Source organism: Raphanus sativus, unplaced genomic scaffold (genome assembly GCF_000801105.2).
Source record: "Raphanus sativus cultivar WK10039 unplaced genomic scaffold, ASM80110v3 Scaffold1552, whole genome shotgun sequence".
Taxonomy (NCBI): domain Eukaryota; kingdom Viridiplantae; phylum Streptophyta; class Magnoliopsida; order Brassicales; family Brassicaceae; genus Raphanus; species Raphanus sativus.
The window spans coordinates 630-14,840 of record NW_026616861.1 but is presented as its reverse complement, the minus strand read 5'-3'; the positions used below and the strand labels follow the sequence as shown (position 1 = coordinate 14,840).

General features: G+C 32.7%; 1 protein-coding gene and 1 long non-coding RNA gene across 2 annotated transcripts; both read right to left on the bottom strand.

Annotated features, from left to right (window-relative positions):
• Window positions 1–1,255: 1,255 nt before the first annotated feature.
• On the bottom strand, window positions 1,256–4,762 carry LOC108838043 (26S proteasome regulatory subunit RPN13). Its single transcript, XM_056999034.1, has 14 exons — window positions 4,605–4,762; window positions 4,376–4,430; window positions 4,188–4,280; window positions 4,053–4,112; window positions 3,882–3,920; window positions 3,719–3,793; window positions 3,545–3,611; window positions 2,781–2,844; window positions 2,465–2,586; window positions 2,351–2,374; window positions 2,182–2,276; window positions 1,752–1,829; window positions 1,623–1,677; window positions 1,256–1,543 (listed from the first exon to the last, which is right to left on the bottom strand). Exons 2-14 carry the CDS (start codon window positions 4,406–4,408, stop codon window positions 1,461–1,463), a joined length of 888 nt encoding a protein of 295 aa, XP_056855014.1. The 5' UTR covers window positions 4,409–4,430; window positions 4,605–4,762; the 3' UTR covers window positions 1,256–1,460.
• Window positions 4,763–10,029: 5,267 nt separating this feature from the next.
• LOC130504410 (uncharacterized) lies at window positions 10,030–13,705 on the bottom strand. Its single transcript, XR_008941247.1, has 3 exons — window positions 13,564–13,705; window positions 13,227–13,306; window positions 10,030–10,178 (listed from the first exon to the last, which is right to left on the bottom strand). It is a non-coding gene; the product is annotated as an uncharacterized LOC130504410 (long non-coding RNA).
• Window positions 13,706–14,211: the final 506 nt, after the last annotated feature.

The following is a 14,211-nucleotide window of genomic DNA, read 5'->3' as shown; positions in this document are numbered from 1 at the left end:
AGAAAGAAATAAAGTGCGGAAAAATATGTCTAGAAAATACAACATTTGACTAAATAATTATTAGAGAGTCAACATTGTAGAAATTGATGCAGTCTTGGTCAAGGTTGCGGAAAATGATGAAGACCAGTCAAACTGGTGATTTTGAGACAGCCTGGTCAAGGTTCGTTCAAGCATCCAGATGCATTTGAACAAGATGGATGCACGGGGTAAATATAAGGACGCATGCGGGACTGTCCGGATGGTCCACTGGATGAGAATGCATATCCGTCTTCGGTTTCCTCACGACCCAAGCTAAGTCTGGCTCGACCGTGAGTCTTAGAATGTCTAGTTGGTCGGGAAAGACGAGCTCTGGTACGGTCAGTTTGGTCTCCTGGTCGTGGCTCCAGCCGAAGCTCCATTCCGGACGTACGCAGGTCAATACGGTGGACATAACGTGCGGCTCGGTCGTTGTGATCAGCACGAACTGGTGGAGAAACCTTGGTTGGGTCGAGCTGGTTGACAAGATCGCCACTTTGGACCGTGTCCTTGAACCAAAAAGGATGGTGCTCGGTTTTGGTTCTATCACATAGGTAGCCAAATCAATTCTCTTAAGCCTTTTCACAAATCGCAACTCTGGATGTTACAGATTTATTTACTATGTTACATTCTGATAGACCATGGATTTTACCCATTTTACACCATGGTTTATAAGCATTTTCACTACTAATTATACTATTATAGAGTCTATTTAGCATATTTACACGTTCAGGAGTGATTTGGAAGAAAGTGATTTTTTGGAGCATTTTGAAGATATTTGGAGTTTACACCGGGGTGGACCATCGAGCAAACCAAGAGGTCGATACGGAGATATTATAATCGGTCAATGCACACTTTTTACTAAATGAAATCTCAATTCTACTCTGCAGCAAATCTTTATGGACTAGAGCCGCAGTCCAAATTTTTGATTGCCATCTCCATCTATGAGAAAGTCTTGAACTCCGAGTGAAATGGTAAGATTCTTAATTGCTAGTTCCTTACTCCCAATAACTAAGTTACACCTCTTGAATTTTTCAATGTGCATCTATAACCACTAAAGAATATATCATGTCTATGATCCATTTATCGTGCATTTCTCACAGTTTGGTATGGCATTAAACAGTTTCCTATGGATCTTCCTGTATAGAATCCTATATATCATTCTGAATAATTTATCATTTGTATCTTGTTAGGTGTACCAAATAATTCAAGGAAGATGAAGTTTGAATACCGACCTAACTGGTAAAACCGACCTGGCTTTATATTTTTCTGTTATATCGAATAATAAACTAAAAGCTGATAACAATGCTTGAAAACCTGTGTTCGACAAAATAAAATCCCAACACATAAACTTCAACAAAATTCATAAACCCAAATTCATCGAACAACGGAAATGATTTTCTTAGTTGAAAGGTCGAACTTCAAACAAAATCATTATGAAAAGATCAACTCTCATCCATTGCGTCGTTTGATTGCGTTGCAACCGAGTCCTCAAGTGCCTCAAGGAATGAGACAACTGTGAACTTATCTACAATAAGAGTGAAAACTGTATTTATAAAAATGAAACAACAAGCCTTTGGAAATTTTATTGTAAGAGCCGGACTCACATTTACTTGGGTCGATACCGAACTGAGTCAAATCTATCTGTCCTGTGCGAAGTACCTATAGCGAGAGAGTAAAGTGGAGTCAGAATATCAAGCCAAGACCGCAAACAACATTGTCACAGAGGGGCTTACGTAGGTAAATGCATCTACTTGCTGACGAAAAGGAGGGCTCTGTAACAACTCCAGTATATCTTCATCCCTACAGTGACCCTGTCAAAGTCCTTGGATTAGTCCAGTGCATGAACATTGTTATTAGCTTAGTGGACTCGGCAAACAATAGTTGACGTCAGTGAGCTAACAGATTAAATATAAAAGAAATTAGTTGGTGAGAATTCTACTATTCTGTCTCCCCAATCAAAGCTATTCCACTCTCAAACAACAACACCAACAGATATAACGCTCTCCTTTCACCCCATACAATTTTTTAATCCCACCCCTAAATCATTTCATAATCAAGAGACCCTCTGTGCCTCTTGCTTCCCAAAATTTACAACTCGACTTAATTCCATGTAAATACTCATCTTCATTAGATATAAAAGAAACACTGACGCCCAGCACATACCTCAGGTAAATGGGAAGACAATCGTTCTTGTACCGGTAACATCTCAAGCAATGGCATAATCAACTCAGGCTTCAGGATATCCCCTAATACTAGGCCTTCGGAAGATAAAACATGAAGACGATGAGGTAAATAATGAATAAACAGAATACCTAAACTTGAAAATATTCACCTTCCTCTTCATCTCCAGGGATACCTAAAATAATATCAACGTACCTGAATGAGTATATAAGAGGGAAACCAGAGAAGCTTATTGAAGGGAGTACCAAGCGGTTGAGAATTTTACCTACAGGACCAGAAGAGAGGTTGTTCAGAATTCTTTGCAAGTCTGCCAGCTTAACTGGTCCAGACGAAGATGACACATCACTCACCTCTGTAGACACATTTGGTACAACCAAGTTTCCAGCTCTATGAAGGATAAATAAGTTAAATACCATTTGCAGTAAAATAATAACGTTTTAACAACACCAATTATGGTATATCCTTTGAAAAATAACAAATATAACACTAGGAAAATATCTGTTTCACGAAACAGTTAGCAACCAGCCGATTCTGAAGATAAAATGGTAATGCAAAAACTAACAGTTTGACATAATCAGTACCTGGATGAAACATCGTCTTCTGCCATGTCTTCCACATCCTCCGGCACAGCAACTTCACCAAACTCTGGTTAACAGAAACTTTATTAGATTTATTGAATATTGTCCTGGTATCCAAGTGACTAAACAATGAGTGCTTGCATTATCAGGGGCATATGCTATACCCATAGAGATGGCAAAACCAACATTTTCAGGCTCATATGACAGTATCAATCTAAGAAGCTACAATTTGTGGCGGCCATAGGTAAAGAAAAACTACAATTATACCAACAATAAAAAGCAAGAAAATAAACATATTACTGCAACACTGAATATTTATTAGTAGAAACATCTTCATCACTCAGTCGATAGTGGCATCAGACTAACTGTTAGTCAGACTCAAGATAGATGTCGCAAGGAATCTAACAATTTAGGTCCTCCTATGGCTTAACAAACACTGGGTTGGAGCAAAAATATAAACTTGAAAGTGGAAACAGTTGAGCAGTCTAAGCACCTATTAATAGCTCTGGGCAGGGTTTACTGACTAATTCAAGATAGGCTTTTTAATACAAAATGCTAGCAATTTTGCAAGACTTGACAGATCATGGTTTAATGAATGTGGTTTTGATGTTAAGTCCTTTGATACATTTGGACTATAGTATATGATTATGAGGTTGTCTTATAAGGTTAAGGAATTGTTTTTCATGCTCATTGGAAGTTCCCTTATAAATGTATATCGTCTCATCATATCCTAGACTGTTTGAAACAAAGATAGGAATGTTACGTGCCTAGTGGTTGATTAAGGTACTGATTGACCGCAGAACATATATCTGCATCACCTTCAGCTCTCGGCTCCTGAAAAAGTAGTTACAAAAAAAAGAGTTCCCAGAAACAAATAAGATCAAAGATCAGCAAGGCATCAATAAGAAAATGATTAGGTCACAAAGATAATAAAAAGCGACCTGTATCCATAAGAATAGCTTGCGGTCATCACTGTTGAACTTCAGAATGTACACCCTGTCTGATGATTGATTAACCTAAAACAGAAAACAAGCTATGGTAACAGTAGGAAAAAAAACATAACTTTCAAATGCTAATAACTTAAATAGAAGGAGGGGCAAATACCTTTTCAAATAGAGCTTCATCAGGGAAAACGATTTGATCCTACAAAAGGTATCGTCAAGGAGAAAACACTGTAACTGGTGGAGCAACAATACTAATAAGTCTCTGAAAGCAGTACAAGAGAGTTCCTTTGAATCTATTTCTAATTATTTAATTAAAGTGCATAGAGGATACATCTTCCACTGCATTCTGGGTTCGATCAAGCCACTGGAAATGAACCAGTCCCTCCTCACCCTGAAAGAGAGGAAACATATCAGATTAATTCTGCTAGCAGAGAAGAGTGCATAAGTTGTGTGGGGGAAACATTACTCTAGCAATGCGGACAAGTCCTTTTCGTGCATCAGGGACAACTCTTGTTCCCTGCAAAGACATCTTACCAGCACGAAACTCAAGCATGATTTCCTGCATAGCGAACACACAAATACACAATTATATTATGATATAGAGGGGCCTCTTTTTTTTTTACTTTTTACAATCTGAGTAAATTTGTAAGTTACCTGCATCACGGGGAAAGCTTCACTTGAACTCATATCACCACCGACTCTCTTTCTTCTGCAAATATATATATATATATTCAGTACACCGAGAGCAGCTTATAATCGACACATATAATATGCTTCGGAGATTGAATACAAAGTTATTATATACTAGAAAGAGCAGATCTGAAGCGAATCCTTAGATACTGATGGACCCTAGGACACAAATCTTAAGTAGATTGGATAATACCTTATCACGAGAAACTTCGCTAGGAATTTGATTTAGCTGAAAACCTCTCTCGTTTTTTCTTTCGATTTGCTTCGTCTCTCTTGGGTTTTTAACCTTTCTTTTATTTTAGGGTGTTCCTCGGATTCCTTCCTTCTTGTTTGTTTACGCTTTTTTTTTCTTATAACGTCGTTTGTTTAAGCTTTAAATTTTAAGAATATTACATATTTTAGCACTTTTCCAAAATATTATTGCAACCTAAGCCAATTTGTGCTTATGAAAAGCACCGTCTGTAACAATAACATTAAAAAAAAAAATCAAATCAAATTACCCTTTTTTGTTGTCACCCAAAAGAACCATCGTATTAGTTTTTTTTTTTTAACATCTGAGTCGATTATTATAGATTAATTATGCTACTATAATGATATAATGATAAGGATATTATAAAGACGATTTTACAGCCGACAATTCTACCACCTTATGAGAATACACGTCTAACTGCATTACTCTGAGCCATCCTATAAGATTCATGTTTGATGGTACACGTCTAACTGCATTACTCTAAGATCTCCTGTAATCTATTTTTCTTCATAATATGGATAATTTGGTATTTTCTGGGATTTGAATCATAGACCTCTGAGTGTAAAAGCGATTGAACTTTTAGTCAAACCACTGGACCATCATATTAGTTTATGTCATATTAATATTTTTATCAACATATCTAAACTATTAAAGGGGAAGTACAAATTGTATTTACCCTTAAAGTTGCACAAATATTACAAAGGAATGCCACTGGTTTAAATAATATGATTTTAGTTAAATACCTAAACCTATTTTAATTAATTTATCTCTTTTCTTTTGAGCCTATAATCACATGTCCCACGCCCTTTTTTCCCAAATTCTCAAAGACGATGAATCCCTAATTCTCCGATTGATTTGTACGAGCTGATTTATTCATCTTCTTCGATCTGTTTTTTGATCTTTCATCTGGTAAATTTTTGATTCTTTTTTACTAATTGTTCATCTGATTCTTATCTGTTGATTCGTCTGATTGAATTCAATTCGTTTTCACGTTTTCATTGACAATCTATGTCTGTATTGGGTTTAGATTACTGGAATATGTAGATTTAGCCCGTGAGACGAGTTTCTGTCAATTTCCGTCAGATATTTGATTTGTATGTATATGGCTTGAATTTTATATATCTCTGCGATAAATTTGGTGCTTGGTTTGTTTAATTTTGATTGTATTTACCAGATTTAATAGCCAAGACGGCGGACCCTTTGAGCAAACAGCATCGAATCCATCTCAATGACTGAGTAACCACTGCTTCCACCTGATATAGAATGTAGTCTGCTTGTGGTAATGATTTTTGCAGTTGCTCTTAGCCACATTATTTGGTCTTAAGCTCCTTTAACTTGTGGGCTAACCAATTAAGATTGTAGCAAAAGTCTTATTGTAGGAAGATTTGCCTTGGTGATACCATTATACAATCCATGAACCACTTGAATAGACAGACACCTTACTAATAGCCACCTTTTTGCTGATTAATGTGGCTTCAAGATTCCACATTATCTCTTCCAAAAAAAAATGTGGCTTCAAGATCATAGCAAAAATCTTATTGTTTGACAAAAAAATGTGGCTTCAAGATTCCACAGACCCTTTTGGCTGACTTTATCTCTTCCAATTAACAGCTTAACCGCATGATGAAGAGCTTGCCATGGCAGAAGGTTTGTTTGAAGAGAGCAACAGAGTAACTGGAATAGTGGTTGGAACCACTGTTTATGTTACCAACCTTGATCAGTGAGTCACAAATGAAAATATCAAGGTATAGCCTCGACTCCTATGGTTCGGTGCTTTTGTTTTATGGTTCGATGAGATCTTAAGAAAACGTTGTTACTACCCAGTGGTATCTAGGAACTCTTTGGTGAGATTGGAGAGATGAAAAGATATGCAATTCACTATGAGTCTATGACCAGAACGGGTGTCCAAATGTAAGTCCCAAAATATCTTAACTTCAGTTTTCTTTTTTCTTTTTTCTTTTTTCTTTTTTCCTACGCTGGTTTATAAGTACTTTACGGATGTCTGTGTGTGTGATACAGTGCACGGCGGAAGTTGCGTATATAAGAAGCGACGCATTTCAAGAAAAAATATAAACTCATACAGAAAAGGAAAGACCTATTATATTTTTTTTTAAAAAATTAAAAAGTGTATACTGTATATAGTTAATGACGAGCGTTCAAAATAAAAAATGCATTAACTGATTTTGAATTTTAATGATTTTGAACAGAAAATAGTAAATAATTAATCCAGTAATATGGTAAGCAAAAATTAAGTTGCTGCATTTTATCCAGATCCGAGGATCCGACCCGAAAATTTACAAATACTTTTTGTAATATTTTTAAGTAATATGAAATTTTAAAATTTTAGAGTTTAAAAATATTTTATTTTAATTATTAATAGTTTAATTTAAGTTATTTTATACAATTTAAGATATATATGACAAATATTAACTAAATATAGTATATTATACTTTTTCAGAATCTAAATATTTTAACCCGATCTGGACTAAATATAAATCCGAAATATTTTTGGGTATTTTACAAAATATTATAATTAAAGATCCGAACCGACCCGACGAGACCCGATCCAGAACCGATCCGGACAATTATAGGTACCTATATGAGTCCAAATTTTCAAAATCCAAAATACTCGGACCAGAGAAGACCCGACCCGAATCCAACCCAAAGACCCGGATACCCGTGCTTACATTAACTGATTTCATAAAGATCCTAGGTGAAATAATTAAGTGCATTTTTCTGTTACCAAAATATTTCAATTAAACTCCTAAGAAAAATATATAAATGCAGTGTCATTACTGTAAATATTAAAACAAATAAACGAAACCTAAAAAAAGTTTTCTCTTTGAACATGGATTTCATAGGGCGGTTCGGATTGACGCAATGAGACGTGTATTTTCATATGGTGATAGAATTATTGGTTGTAGAATCATCTATGTAATACTTTCAGCATGGTATTTTTTGGGATTTGAATCATAGACCTCTGAGTGTAAAAGCGATTGAACTTTTAGTCAAACCACTGGACCATCATATTAGTTTATGTCATATTAATATTTTTATCAACATATCTAATATATTAAAAGGAAGTACATTTTGTATTTAACCCTAAGTTTTTCTCAATATTTACGAGTTATTGCCACTGATATTAATAGACAGTCGTTTTGTCTAATACTAAACATGTGACTTAAAATTGTACGCCTTACGTTTTTTAACTTGCAGCAAAAGCCCATTTGAAAAAAACAAACGTCCATTTGAAACCTGCTATCTCGGTAAAACACATTCCAACATTAATTAATTGATACGGACATTATTTCTAAACTAACGCATACAATTTTTTTCTGAAAAATACGCATACAAAATTTAGGTATCTATTATAAGTCAATTAGTAACAATATACTAACTACATACTTATACTTTTCACTATTTATTAGTAACAAATTTAGGTATCTATTTAATAAATTTAGAATACAATATTCTTTGAAGCTATGTAGTTATATTTTTCATTATTTATTATTAATATCTAAAAGTTAAAACCACATAAAAGAGTTATTTACATAATAAATAATTGAAATATAAATTAGTATGTAAATATATTATTTTATTTATATTTCATATAAATAATATCCCAATGGAAATTGAATATGATAAATGTTGAAGAATATAAAGTATATAGCAGCAGATTTTAAATAGTATATATAACATTTTTATCATATACTAAAACTTTGGTTCATAAAAAACTATATAAAATATATTTGTGCGGAAGGATGGATCATATTTAAAAATCTTAATGAAACGGTTGAAAATTCAAAACTAAAACAAAATTACTCCATATAGTCTACAAAATTATTGTGTTTAGAGATTTCATGATAAACAATTATTTAATAAATTTAAATTATAAAATATATACTAACATTGATATAAAATCATTATTTATATATAAATATGTAAAAAACACACATGACATTTAAACTAGAAAGCCTCAATACCACTAAAATAATAGTTTTACTCTTTTTAATTAAGGTAAATATAATAATATACAATTAGCAATATGGTCTTTCAGATATTCATTTTAAAGTATAGATAGTTTTTTCAGGTATTACTATTTTTTTAGTTTTAAAATTAGGCTCCGAATATTATAAAAAATTTTGGTGACTTTGAGTTGGATCTTCTTGATTCGAATGGGTTCAATTCTATGTATTGAACTTAAAAAATAAAAATCAAAACCCGCACAGGTGTGCGGATCAAGCTCTAGTATTAGTTTATGTCTTATTAATCTAAAACCATCGTAATAAAGTATTATTATGTTTCAAATGGTTAAATCATACATCAAAATATTTATATATATCAAATAGTTTTATCAAAATAGATACTTATTATCGTGTTAAATTTTTTAAAATACTCATATCATAAAAATAGTTTAGAAAATAGCTTTATATAAATATTTTTCTTGACTAATAATGAATTATAATTTTTTATATCTTAGTTTTTTAAGGGAAATCGTCACTAATACCACTTTCATAATATCATTTTTTATATATACCTTAACCAATTTACCATTAAAATTTTAATATTTTAATATCACTTTGCAAGAAGGTCCACAATCTAGTCGTCCGATTTCGTCGCGTTGCCGTCTGCTTCAAAGTTTTCTATCGGAATAGAAAGAGACATGTAATTAGGTTTTTTGTCTTTTGCCTGTTAATGATTTAGATATTTTTGAAAATGTCTCTCTTTTAGAGTTAATTAGCTCAAAATACCAAAGAAAATTAGAAATTAAGTAAATGTCTATGATAATGACTTTTGTTGGTTTATGTAGAAAAATGATAATGTTAAATGACAGTATGGTCCTTCTCATATATTCATAACCTATTATTAAAATACTAGACTATAGTGTATATACAGATTCGTGTATATCTTACTTACAACTATATACCTTTTTTTAATTCAGACACCAAAGAAAATTAATATAGAAGTTCGAGTTGCTGCCACTAACTCCAACCTATAAATGGCTATTCCGTGAAGCATCATGGTGAGAAGATGGCAGTCGACAGTGAAGTGAATTAGTCTTAAATTAACCATTTAACTGTAAAATTAGGTTCAAATGCTTAAAACATTTTGGTTCAATCATTCATTTTCTCAAAAACTCATGAAAGCCCAAGAAAAATTTCCCAGAAAACCCTAATCAAATTTGATCATTCTTAGATTCAAATAAAGAACAAATCGAGAATTCGGGACAAGTCAAATGAATTGAGGTTATTAGACATATTAGCATTTAATAATGAAACTCAAAAACTGATAAAAATATATATACAGTATAAATATATTATTATCTAAACTATTAAAGGGGAAATACAAATTGTATTTACCCCTTAAAGTTGCACAAATATTACAATGGAATGCCACTGGTGTTAAAACACTGTGTTTTATACTTAAATTAAACCGACGTCGATGCTGAGATCAAACCGGAACGTTGGGCTTAAACCGACGTCGAAGTATAACCAAGATTTTTTCCAAAATAACTCCCTATATTATAGCACAAATTAATAACAATAAGATATAAATTAATGATATTCCTATATTCTTGGCAATCAATTATCACAAAATTCCTATCTCTCTACACATTTAATTCGCGATATCAATCAACCCTCGGATCAAATTTAAAATCACAATATCAATCAGCTACTAAAATATTCCCTTTAAATGCCAATCTTGCAAATCAAGTATTAAATCGAGTAATTAAAGCCTATATCCATGTCATTGCGCTAACTAAGTAACTAACTAATCAGTTTTAGAATAAAATGATAGAGTATATTCGAAAATATAATGCTAAATCTGCGATTCAATAAAAATCATTTAATAGTATCTCTGCCGTTTCCTAAAGATCTATATATACCTATACTCATAAAACCTAAAATCATATCATTCGACAAAGAAACTCTAAAAATGACCGAAATTACTACCTTTGTTCCTCTCACCAAACTTCGTCAATTCAAGACCAACTGGAGAGTTCAAGTGAAGTGCTTAAATTTTTGGAGGCAGAACACAAGTTTTGGAGACACATTTGAGATGGTTTTAGCCGATCAATGGGTACGTTAAAACTCCTAAGCCTTTTAGTTATAGCAAGCTAATTATTCAACGTTTTATGCTAATATTACCACTTTTTCTTTTTTAGGGAAACAAAATTTAAGCCACTTGCAAAAGAACACACATGTATCGTGTTCAACGTGAGATCCCAGTGGGAAAATGTGGAGTCATTGAAAATGTCAAATGAATCCAGCTGGTGGCCAGTTTCGAGCAACACGCCATCCATACAAGATGAGTATATTAGATGACACTGTGGTGAGAGGTTCCGGTTTAAATTATGATCGGATATTCCTTTCTCTTGAGGATTATGAAAACATTGGATCCAAAACCAAAAAAGAACTACCCTACCTTATAGGTACCCTATTTCTGTTGATAGAAAGTTTTTAGTTATATATTATTTTGCTCTGTGTAAATAAAACATTTTTGAATCTAACACAATATTTTTTTGTTACAGATGTTATAGGGAGAATTCACGAGTTTGGTAATGTACTTACTGTCAAAGCTCAAGGAGAAGACAGAAAAAGGGTGGAATTTCGATTAATGGACTCATAGTAAGTACTCAAAAATCTTTATTTTAATATTATATGATAAACTGGTTATCATTAAATTAATTATCTTTTTTACGAAACCGCCACTTAACAGAGGAAATGATCTGCTATGTTGTCTTTGGGGGCCTTATGCTGAGCAAATTGAAGCTTTCATTGACAAATACAACGAAACCCATGTTGTTTGTTTGTTAAGGTTTGCGAAAATCAACTTCTTCAGAGGTATTTTACTTGGCTTTTCATTATTATATCAAAACAGATACTCCATATAAAATTTAACATGTGTATATTTATGTATTAGAAGAGGTACAAATCACAAACACCTTTAGTGCAAGTGTTCTGCACCTCAATCCAACAAAACCTGAAGTGTTGGAGTTAACAGAGAGGTTTGTGCTTCAATATTATATCGAAAATTCCAATTTTGGATGTGTTCGCTTGATTGAATGATTCTTTTGGGTTTGAAATTTATTAGGCTGTCAAATGATCATTTACAACTTGCTCCTGTTGAGAAATCTAATGGAAAGAAGGATGGTAAACGCATTCAATATGACTAGAATGATGCTGAGATCAAACCGATTTCAGAGGTCCTTGCCTTGAATCAGGTTTGTATGTTGATACATTAATTTCACTTGGTTCGTTTTTGTTATTCCTAATCGTATAATGATCTTTAAAAAATGGATGTGCAGGTCGGGATTTGCAAGATCATTTGCTCAGTCGAATTAATAGACACTGATTATGCTTGGTATTATTTTGGGTGTAACCGCCACAAAAACGTGTCAATAAGCTGCCAAAGATTGATTATTGAAGTGTTGACAATGAAAGACAAACCAATTTTTCGCTGTGAGATTTGCAATGCTAATGTGACTCATGTAGCACCCATGTAAGTTTTTGAATCATATTTATGTTGTATACATTTTTTACCTGTGCCTACTAATGAAATAACACTTTTTGTGATTTTACTTAGGTTCAAACTTCATATGGTAGTGAAAGATGATTCAGAGACATGTAATGTAATGTTACTAGGCTCTATTGCAACTTCTATCATTAGAAGTAAAGCTGAAGAACTATGGGATGGTTCTTATGCAGAGGTAAGTTTATAAAAATTCGAAATAATTTTAAAGAGTTAGTTTTAAAAGAACTCACATATTGTTTCAAATCTTTAATAGATAGAAGATCCAGAGATACTACCAGAACCTATCATTGCTTTGCTGGGAAAATCATTATGTTTTGGGGTGTCTATAAATTCTGATAATGTCACAAGTGGATCGTGCACCTTCTTGGTTTTAGAGGTTTCTGGTAGTGATAAATTACTAAGTATTGAGACTGATTCTGAGGCAATTACTAATGTGGGAACATCTTCATCTACTATGTCATCTGGTGCTGTAAGTTTGTTGTATTTGTTTTTCTTTTTCTCTTATTGTTTTGATTCTACTAACCGTTTTTATGCTCATTTTAGGTGATGATGTTGGATTCAATTTCAACTGAAGATCCTAAAACTCCCTATTCAAAGCGCAAAGAAAATGATGCAAATCTACAAGAACAATCATCTACCTCCAAAAAACTTTGTTCTAAACTGATCAAGCAGGAAAAGGCAAAGACAGATTGATCAGAAGAGTTTACTAGAGGAAATGATCTGCTATGTTGGTTTCAAGATGTTTTCTTTTTCTTTTTGCATTTTCAGTACTTTCTATGTTTTGCAATGCTGGATTTTCTTTTCATTGTTTTAGTTAAAGTGTTTTCTAATTTTAAGTTATTTAATAATATGTTGGTTTTCGATGTTGTTTCCCTTAACAAAAAAATTCATTTACTTATTACTAATCAAAACAGTATAATTTATAAATAATCTAAACTACTTAACTAACCAATCAACTCAAATAGTTCTGAAGTAAAACTAGCTTATCGACCTTAGTTATAAAGTAGAAATAAATGAGTATAAACTTACGTGAGAAGTAGAGTGAACCTGTCTAAAGAAATGGCCGAATCTGTTCCATCTTTGTTTCTCATCACATCTGTTCATATTGTCTAATATTCATATTAAGAAAAGTTATTAACTTAATAAATCCATCGATTAAAAATTGTATTAAGAAAGGAGGTATCATTTTAAATGTTGTATTAATGAAATTACCAACGGGTTGCCTTAATAGAATGATTAATTACTTAAGCAAATCACAGAAGAAAAAAAAATCCTAATTTAACATCCTGATTTTAACTATTTTCCTAAATTTAAGCTAAACATATATTGTCAATCTAAAAATACACCCCGAAAATTAAGAGATTACCTTTACAATATGACTTCATATCTCAGCATAACCAAGTTCATTCTTCCCACAAGACTTTAATCTTTTTTGTCCTGCAAGGAACAATTCTACAACCTCATTCTTAAGCCATGACTCGCAAGAGAGAAGAGTTCCAACTCGGATTTGACACTGCCAAAAAAAAAGAACAACAGCAGTCAGTGATATGACTAATCTTCAAGAGATACAGAGTTTTTCTAATCCCAAATCTGTCCAGCCGATTCCATTAAGTTCAATCTACTATAGACTCTTCGAAACTATTGAGAATCAGCCTGTTCCTACCTACACTATTCTACCATATCAACAAATAAGCAAGCTTTCACCACAAACACCTTTAAATAAAAGAAGATGTATCCTTGGTAAGTGATTCATTTTAAACCCATCATTTTATTAACCCTGTGAAATATTAAAAACCTACAACTCATATAACATGTTTTCAATGTTCTAATGTTTGCAAGGTCTCGATAAAATGAAAGACCAAGTGATTGACACCCCAGTCTTTAGCAGTTGCTTAACCTCATTATCAAGTAAGTTTTAGTTAATTTTATTACTTTCACTTTTGTCAAACCGGTTCAACAGTTTATACTCATCACTACCTTCTTTAATTTTATACCAGAGGATCTACATAAGAGT

Bases quoted from the DNA above. Each gene is read 5' to 3' on its own strand.
- LOC108838043 (XM_056999034.1), bottom strand. From the start codon at position 4,408: ATGAGTTCAAGTGAAGCTTTCCCCGTGATGCAG. The intron at 3,612-3,718 runs GTCGCTTTTTAT...CTACTTTTTCAG, and splicing joins AGCTATTCTTATGGATACAG to GAGCCGAGAGCTGAAGGTGA. The intron at 1,678-1,751 runs GTAAGCCCCTCT...CTCTCGCTATAG, and splicing joins AAGTAGATGCATTTACCTAC to GTACTTCGCACAGGACAGAT.